This window comes from Austrofundulus limnaeus, unplaced genomic scaffold (assembly GCF_001266775.1).
Source record: "Austrofundulus limnaeus strain Quisiro unplaced genomic scaffold, Austrofundulus_limnaeus-1.0 Scaffold438, whole genome shotgun sequence".
NCBI classification, from domain to species: Eukaryota; Metazoa; Chordata; class Actinopteri; order Cyprinodontiformes; family Rivulidae; genus Austrofundulus; species Austrofundulus limnaeus.
In genome coordinates this window covers 70,677-80,469 of record NW_013952840.1, presented here as the reverse complement: position 1 = coordinate 80,469, position 9,793 = coordinate 70,677, and the positions used below count along the sequence as shown (strand labels likewise).

The 9,793-nt window shown below is 38.4% G+C and overlaps 1 protein-coding gene across 1 annotated transcript in view; it reads left to right on the top strand.

Moving 5' to 3' along the window:
- dennd2da (DENN/MADD domain containing 2Da) overlaps positions 1 to 9,793 on the top strand; it is a gene marked incomplete in the record, with an annotated part of 52,113 nt that overhangs the window by 6,640 nt on the left and 35,680 nt on the right. The window contains 3 exon segments of the mRNA XM_014024733.1: positions 2,717 to 2,783; positions 2,897 to 3,010; positions 4,496 to 4,567. Of these exon segments, the coding sequence (XP_013880187.1) occupies positions 2,717 to 2,783; positions 2,897 to 3,010; positions 4,496 to 4,567 (253 nt within the window).

The window sequence follows — 9,793 nt, the reverse complement described above, 5'->3', positions numbered from 1 at the left end:
ATCCCTAAATACCTGATCCCAAAACACCTAATCCCTAAATACCTGATCCCAAAACACCTGATCCCTAAATACCTGATCCCAAAACACCTGATCCCTAAATACCTGACCCCTAAATACCTGATCCCTAAATACCTGACCCCTAAATACCTGATCCTTAAATACCTGATCCCTAAATACCTGATCCTGTAACACTTGAACCTGAAACACCTGACCCCACATGATGTCATCTTAATGACTCAGCACCTTTATGTTGGACAGAACACGTCTCCATGGAGGTGTCCAGATGAACCTCCTCAGCTGGTTCCTCTGGATGAGGAGCAGCAGCTCTTCTCTGAGTCTCTCTCCTGGAGAGCTGAACCTCTCAGCCTGTCTTTGAGGGACAGTCCAGCTACCCTGCAGAGAAAACTCATCTGGACCTCTTGGACTGAGATCTGTTTCATTTCAGTCTCTACCCAGAGTTAAGGTGAGGGCAGGAACCGACCAATAAACAGAGCTGCTCTTCATCACATCGTCTCCCTCATGATGATCTCTGTTCATCCTCTCAACCCGCCCTCTGTAATTTATTCAAAACAAACAAGAAACACAAAACTCATCACTTCCTGTTGGGAGAACTTTTCCCAGGAGGGATTTAAAGGGTTAAAAACAGCAAATCTTCAAGCTTTTAAAGGTGGAATAAAACTAAAACAAGCAGGTTTGACCTGAATGAGTTAATTTTACAAAGAGTTGAGTTTTTCTTTCTGCTCCACTAACGTCTCATTGATGCTGTAAACTGGTAGTTCACACTGCAGAGGAGTTTTCCCCCAGGAACAAGACATGTCCTGTCAGTTTACTCCTCTATAAATAGTGTTTGTCTTCCCAAACGACACCCATCCACAGCTCAGCCACTCTGAGACAAATATGAAACCTCCCGCAATAAAACAAGGCAATAAACGTCGAACAAAGGACCTGTTTTTCATGATTTAACAGTCGATGTCAAACCAGACAGCAACTAACGCCCAAATAAGTGTCATAAAAGGTTGAAATAACGCAGTAAAATGTTTTACAGCAGGAAAAGTTGTGCAGATGATTATTTTTGGAGACTTGCCAAAACAAACGAACAAACTATGAGCTATAAATTATCAATATTTCTTAAAAACTGAGTTAGCTTAACTCATCGTGGTTATATAAAAACAGGAAGTAAAAATGGTCAAATCACTATTTGTTTTTGTTTTTTAAACAAAATAAGTTGCAGCTCCTTTGAAACAAGGCCTGAGCTAACGCTGTCGTCATCCTCCTTCGGTGAACAGACTTTGCCCTCCACCTGCCAACACAAAGAGAGACAAACACAGACAGGTACATGATCACCTGCCTTTCATGGTGGCAAAATATTATTTACAACAAATAAAAATCTAATTAATAAAAACAGCCTGAACGTTCAGTTAAAAACAGAACATGTCAAAAAAATCACAATCAGTTCTGGAGAAACCCTATAATTGTCACCAGAAAGTTTCGGTTTTCTGTCTCTGTGGAAACAACAAAAGACTCAAAGACACTGCAGTCATTCAACACCAAGAAGAAAACAAGGTGGGCTGTTACTGTCCTCGTTAACCTGATACTGGCTGCAGACAGCATGGACCAAAAACACACAAAAATACAAGCAGGATGAAGATAAAATACGGCCTCAAACTGATGGATCCAAACAAGAATCAAAAATTAAACATTAGAGCATCAAAGAAACAGATTCTCTGTTGGACGTCAGTAAATGATGTTTGTCTGGTTTAATAAACATTCTTTAGAATAAAAAAATGAATATAAATGTTTACTCCTAAAAACAAAAACAAATGTGAAACACTGAATTTTCAGCTAGGCTACTAAAAGACGCAGAACACTAGCTAAACACAAAAGTAAAACATGGCTGGCTAAAAGCATTAAAATATTAGCTTGATGCTAAAACGGCAGAAGGTTAGCTAAAAACTACAAGTAGTTTTGCTAAAGTAAGTAAGTAGAATTTATAGAGCATTATAATTTATAGAGCGCCTTTCACAGAAATGGAATTCACAAGTTGCTGTACAATAACCACACACAAAGAGTAAAACAGAAATACTTGACAATTACATTACAAATGATGAAATTCTGGTCAATACATTCTCAAATTTTTTGGAATAGTAAGGGGCATGGGATAACAATGATGGAGAAAAAATTAATTAAGGTATAATATGCCTGTAACTAATTGGAGTCGATGGTCATGGCGTATTAAATGTAAATGAATGGATACCAGTCAGAAGTAAAATACGAAGTAAAATAAGAAGAAGTAGAAGTAAAATAAGTAAAGTAGCAAGAGGCTGACTCAAAGCTAAAAGAAGTAGAACAATGGCAAGCTGCAAATAATAAAATGCTAGCTAAAATTAGCAAGACAAACTAAATAAGTAAAAAAGGCTAACTAAAAGTATCAAAATGCAAGTTAGACACTAAAATCAAGTAGCAAAACAGTAGCTAAAATAGCTCAAGGCTAGCTAGAAGCTTTCTAGTAAATAGTCCAAAATGAGGAGGCTACTAGCTAAAAGCTATTCAAAAAAGATAAAAGTAGCAAACGGCTAGCTAGAAGCTAAAAATATCAAAATGAATGCAAGAACAATGTTTCTAAAGGATTTGAAGATTTCTCTTTGTTTCCTAATACATGTAAATATAATTAAACATTCTAAAAACATAAAAGTTATTTCTGATTATTGTTTTTCAGGAAATGGATGAGAGTTTGTCTCTGAACACTCGGAGGAGTTTCTCCTTTTCATCTCTGCGCATAAAAAGTGAGAAACTGTTTGTCAAACTAATAAAACACTGGTGGGCATGTTGTGATTAAAAACTGTTTATTCAGTAAAGAGATAACTTATTAATTTTGTAAATCTGATTTTTTTCACAGAAAGGCAAAACAGTGATAATGAGGCTGGATTTACACGAAGAAGAGGGTTACGCTCTTTTTCATCGGCTCGAGAAACATCCAGACAAGGTTTACCCACAGCGACGACGTCTCTTGGTACAGTTCACCCACATGTCAGAGTGCTTCCACCACTGATGACTAGCATTAACTGGAGTTGTTACTTTTTTCATGCCAGCACTCTAAATTTAGTGCTTCTAGAGCTTTTGATTTAGCATTGTGCAGGCTATCTAGATTTAGCATTCTGCTACCACTTTTGATTTAGCATACTTCCAGCAATTTTATCATCTTGCTAGCACACGCACTAGCTTTAGAATCATGTTAGCATTGATTAGCACTCTAGATTTGACATCCTGTTAGCACTCTAGATTTAAAAACATGCCAGCACTCATTATGTTATCCCGCTAACACTCCTAATTGATGTTATGCTAGCACCCCTGATTTAGCATCCTGCTAGCACTCTTGATTTATGTAATCGTGCTAGCACTCCTGATTTAGCATCCTGCTAGCACTCTTGATTCATGTAATCGTGCTAGCACTCCTGATTGATGTTATGCTAGCACCCCTGACTTAGCATCCTGCTAGCACTCTTGATTTATGTAATCGTGCTAGCACTCCTGATTTAGCATCCTGCTAGCACTCTTGATTTATGTAATCGTGCTAGCACTCCTGATTTAGCATCCTGCTAGTACTCTTGATTTATGTAATCGTGCTAGCACTCCTGATTGATGTTATGCTAGCACTCCTGATTTAGCATCCTGCTAGCTTTCTTGATTTATGTAATCATGCTAGCACTCCTGATTTAGCATCCTGCTAGCTTTCTTGATTTATGTAATCGTGCTTGCACTTCTGATTGATGTTATGCTAGCACCCTTGATTTAGCATCCTGCTAGCGCTCTTGATTTATGTAATCGTGCTAGCACTCCTGATTTAGCATCCTGCTAGCACTCTTGATTTATGTAATCGTGCTTGCACTCCTGATTGATGTTATGCTAGCACTCCTGATTTAGCCTCCTGCTAGCACTCCTGATTTAGCATCCTGCTAGCACTCTTGATTTATGTAATCATGCTAGCAGTCCTGATTGATGTTATGCTAGCACTCTTGATTTAGTATCCTGCTATCACTTTAGATTCAGCATCCTGTTAGCATTCTGAATTTAACATTACACTAGCACTCTAGAACGAGACAGATTAGCTAAGTGCTTGTGAATTCTTTCAAATTGTGTATAATGATTGTACTAAAAAGTTATAATTTTCTCATCCCAAGTTGAGAAAATAAACACATATACTCAAAGCACTAATTAATCACTAAATTTGTATTATTTTCTGATCTTGAAGCAGCAGGTATGATCTGTGTATTTTTGACAAAGACTTGTTAAGGTTTCATCCTGCAGGAGTCAGCAAAGCTTTGTCTAAATGAGAAAACCCTCTGTAAAAGTTCAAACCATCGAGGAAACTTGATTTTTTTTGTGGGGGGGTTATGGAGATTAGTTAAACAAAATACTGAAAATATTAAATATGAAAACACCAACAGGATATGAAAACAAATCTTCATCTGAGATTTTCTTTTATTGTTGAACACAGTCCCAGATGGAGCTGGAGCCTCAAAAACGAATCGAGTCCAGGACCTGGTGAAGAAGTTTCATGTGTCTGAAGGTAGGACAACACTTTGAACTGTCTGAGTTCGTATGTAATCTGGCAACAGAAACACAAAAAGTGTCAAAGTCTCAAGTTGATATAATAAACGCGCTGCTCCACCCAACTTCTGTAGAAATACAGTAAAGACAGCGCTCAAACCGTTGTTTTCCTGTTTATAGTTTCATCTGTTTGTTTTTCTGGATTCATTTTTTAATCATTCAGAAATCAAATCAAACAACTGGATCAAGAATAGTGCGCTATTTGTGTTTTTTTGGTTTTTACATCTACTGTTTACTCTATAGCATCCTTCTATGTTTAGCTTTTAGCTACTATTTTACCAATTTAAACCTTTAGCTACTATTTTTCTGTTTTAACCTTTTTGCTATAGTTTTATTTTTAACTTTTAGCTACCATTTTGGCAACTTTTTAGTTTAGTTGCAATTTTATTCTACGGTTTTTATGGTACACTCAAACATTTCTCTGTCTCGGTTTGCTTCTGGTGTGAATACAGACCGACAATACCGCATTTAAGGAAAAAAAAAAACAACCTTAGATTAGGCTTCCTCAGTGCGGCCCGCATCATTTCTGTCCAATGGGAGCAATGATCGTCATCCACATGGCTTTGTTTACAAATTATAGTCCGCTTGCAAAAAAACAAAGCACAATGGGAATGCTAACCGCACCAAACAAAAATAAATAAATAAAACCAAAGGAGCTTCCTGGCGTGAATACACTCGTAATTTTACCTTTCAGCTGAAATATTGTTTGTTTTTAACGGCCATTCTGCCACTTATAGCTTTAAGCTCCAGTTTTGCTAATTTTAGCGAAGATGTGAGCTTAACTGACACGGTTGCTGGTTCTGTGCTGCTCAAAGGTCCACGGTTTGTGAGATATTTTGCTAACAAATAGACAAACAAAAACACAGACAAGCTGAGCAGGGGTTCTCTGCAGACGAGTTTCCAAGGGAAGGCGGTTCACAACGGACACACCTGATTGGACGATCGTAGCTTTGGTGTTTCTTTATATTATTAGTTTACTTTGGAAAGAGACCCTTTATAGGTCCATGTTGGAGTTATTTAGCCCTCCCCAATCATTTGACCCTAAAATTAACCCCTTGATTTTATGAGTTGGCCCTTCCTACCCTAATATTAACTCCTATGCCTCATATTAACTCTTATGTCTCAGTTTTGGCTGCTAAAATTAACGTGAAAGTAGTTAAAGTCAAAAGTGAAAGAAAAACAAAAAAGAAGAACCAAGCTTTTTGAAAAACAGAGCAAATACAACCAGCCAATCAGTGTTTATGTTTTAATATGCCTACTCTTCATGCATTAGAACGACTCTGCAGAGACCCCGTTAACTTTCTATAGATTATTAGAGATTTTAATTTTAATCAAATGTTACATTTTTGCTCACTTAAATCAATATTACATATTTACTTGTTGACAATTTATTAGCAAAAACCTCAGAATTTTGTTTACTCGCAATCAAAATGGAGGGATTTTTTTCTCCCAAAAAGGGGCGGGAGCTTTGAGAACGTTCCAAGAACCCGGATGTTTGTCTACTTCAATGACAGTTGCCACTTTTTGATCTCATCGTGTGTTTCTCTGACTTCCCACGTGGAAATGTCATGCAAACAAAACGTTACTTCATCCAGTCACTTGTTATAATTAGATTAAAAAAAACAAACAAACAACAAACACCCACTCTGACCCAGAAGCCTGACATCCTGCTCAGTCGAGCCAGCAGGTGTTGTTTTTCCGGACTCGCCTGAACGCACCGCGGAGCTCCGCACTCTCCTCAGAGCCGCGCGGAGCCTCGAGGAGCAGCCGGACGGAGGCGTCGTGTTTGCGGGGATGGAGACGGTGAAGTCCCGCGGCGAGCTTTCACCGAGGAGCCGCTGAGAGGAGCGCGGAGAGCCGCAGCCATGAGCGAGGCGGTGACGAGGAGAGAGAAGCGGACCATCCTCACCAACTTTAAACAAAGATGGAGTGAGTTTCTGTCCGACTTCAACCTGTTATTTAAAAATAAAAAACGTTTTAAACCGGAACTCTGCTTTTTAAAACTTCTCAAACCTGACGCAGTTTGCTTTAATCAACCGGTTTGAATGAGTTTTTTTCTTGTTTCACTGCGACATTTGAACAGTTTCAGGATTAAGGCGGATGTTGTGGTTTTCTGCAAACTATAATCTGACATCCTTTCTACCTGCGTGCAGATTAAACCAGATTAAATAAAAGTAACAAGTGTCATTTCCTGGATTTAACTTAAATTTACTGCTCAAATACTTAAAATGTCAGTTTTTGTGTTATAATTGGTGTTTTAGGTGTTATTTTTATAAACAGCTTTAAATCCCATTTGACCCAAAAACTGATAATAATTAAATAAAAATTTTGAGTTGCATGATGGTGGGATGTTGGCCCTCAGATTAGATGTTGGGGATGACTCTCTGCTACCACCACACTTAACATTTAACCCAGTATCAGTCAAATCCACAGTTTTATCTGTTTTTGTGACGGGCTCATAAATAATCTGTAATTTAATACAATCTGTCAATATTTTGCTAACAGACAAACATGAACACAACTTATTTTATTTCTCAGGGGTCTGCAAAACTTTACAATGAAAAGAAAGATGTCCAATAAAACATGCTTCATCTTTGATTATCAACTGGTGGTCCATGGGCCCCTTCCAGTCCGTTGAAGGGGGTCTTTTTCGGCCAGTGGGGGTGACGTTATTAAACTAAAAATATAAAGTGAATTTTAACATTTATTGTAATTTTTCCACTTTAGGAAAAACAAAACGATCATACTGATGCAAACAAGAAAAAATATGTAGCTTATATCAAATTTATTACAAATTAAATCTGAACGTTGCAGACATGTTTTTTAAATTCCTAATCTTATCTAAACATAATATTTCTTCTTCATAACTTGATTTAATGATATTTAAAAGGAAAGAAACAGGAAACAAAAACACTCCCTGTGAGGTTGGAAGTTGGATTATTGAACAACACGTTTCACTTCCTGTTTTTACTTTATTTTTGTACTGATCACATATTTGCAAACAACATGACAGGATCTCCGATGAAGCTGGACTTTTTCTGTTGTGGGTTTTTTAAAAAGTTGTGATACTTTTGGTCGAAGTTTTAAAGAGGTTTCGGAGCCGTGCTTCAGACGAGTCCTCAGTTTGTTAGAAAAAATGTAAAAACCTGAGTGTGAATGTCTGAATGTGGGTCGGAGGTGGTGGTTGTTGAAACACGTTGGAGCTGGAGGGCATGGAGCTTCTCACTTCACCCACATCCACCCCGAGCTGACAAACACAACCCTTTTCCTTTGTTACACACAAACACAAAGTGTTCAAAACCAGTGAGTTGGTTCGGTTGTCGTGTTAGCAAAATATCTTAAGCACCACTGGATGGTTTTTAATGTAACCAAATCACACCAAGGCAATTAACAAGCAAACAGGGCTGCAACGATACAGAAAATACACGATTCGGTTCAATACTTTAGTCTCACGGTTCGATAGTTTTTCGATAAAAAAAGAGAAATGTCCCTGCCCCTTTTAACTTCTAATTTATTTAAATTAATTATAAACATTTGTTTAACCTCAAAAGTCCAGTTTTTAAATTAAATGAATCAAATCAAAAATGCAGCCTAGGTGGAGTAGTCGAACACAGATCCACTGATCCTTCAACACAGAGCATCTTCAGAAGACAAGTTGATAAAATAAATTTTAAAAATCTGTACTGATCCATACATAGTGTGTACTGATCCATACATAGTGTGTACTGATCCATACATAGTGTGTACTGATCCATACATAGTGTGTATTGATCCATACATAGTGTGTACTGATCCATACGTAGTGTGTACTGATCCATACATAGTGTGTATTGATCCATACATAGTGTGTACTGATCCATACACAGTGTGTACTGATCCATACGTAGTGTGTACTGATCCATACATAGTGTGTACTGATCCATACATAGTGTGTATTGATCCATACATAGTGTGTACTGATCCATATATAGTGTGTACTGATCCATACATAGTGTGTATTGAACAGATTGATACATGTATTGTTGCTCCCCTACAAACGGATCTCTAACTCGGCCTGTTCTAGAGATCCTGAGCTAAAGTTCGGTGTGGTAGTAGCTGAGAGTCATCCCCAACACATGCTAACATTTCACCCATGATTTCATTCACAAGGTTTGACTCAAAGAGCTCAGTTTGCGTCGTCCTGAAAGCTCTTTCTCAGTAGTTTTCGTTCTGTTCAGAGAGCAGAGGGAGTTGTGTAACTGAAGGGTTCTGGGTGGAGGAGCAGCTCTGCCACCACTCATCACACATTGCAACACTGAGCAAACACCTGCCGCTGCCAGCAGCTCGGTTGCTTCACTCTGTCGTAAATAAAACAGAAAGCTCAGGGAGGCTGGCTGACGTGAAACCGGGAACACATCCTGCAGGATTTATCCTTCTTCTGTCACCTGGCTTCTGCCTGGTTCTGTTAATTTGTTAATATTTTAGCTCGTTTGTGACCTTCTGTTTGGGTCAAACCAAGTTAATATTTCTCCTTAGATTCAAAAGATCCTGTCAGAAAACAATAAGACATGACCCAAGCTCCTCAAGCGGTTTGAAAAACAAAGAATTCAGAATTTTATTGTGGGTTTTTCTCTTATATATTTATACGTTCACCTTAAACTCTTCAGTAAGTGGTCCTGAAGGTTCTAGAAGATCTTTGGACTTGACGAGGCCCAGGTGTATTAACTTCCTGTTTGTGATCATGATTGACTGCAGTCGGGAGAACTCAGTGAAGATCTAAGAAGAAAATGGACCAGTGGACCACCCCGTCCACTGTGAAACAAGTTTTTAACATCGTCGTGGTCTGAGAGGACCTGGAAAGAAGCTCCATAACCTTCAGAGCCAACTGTTCAGCACGGTGGTGGTAGCGTCATGCTGTGATGCTAACAGAATAATGAAGGAGCAGGACTACCTTCAAGCCCCCACCTTTAGCTCAAATCATGCGCTAGATGGTTGCAACTTGGACAAAGTTGAGTCCAACGGGACCAGGAGCCAATCAGGTCCAAGAGAAATCATCAGAACTGGTTTCTGATTGGATAAAATATCAGAACATGAAGCTTCTGTCGTCCCAAAGCTGCAACCTCAACCTGATTGAAAGGTTGTGGAGTTTTACAAAAAGCAGAGTCAGAAAAAATATCATCAAATCTACCAGGAAGAATAAATACTA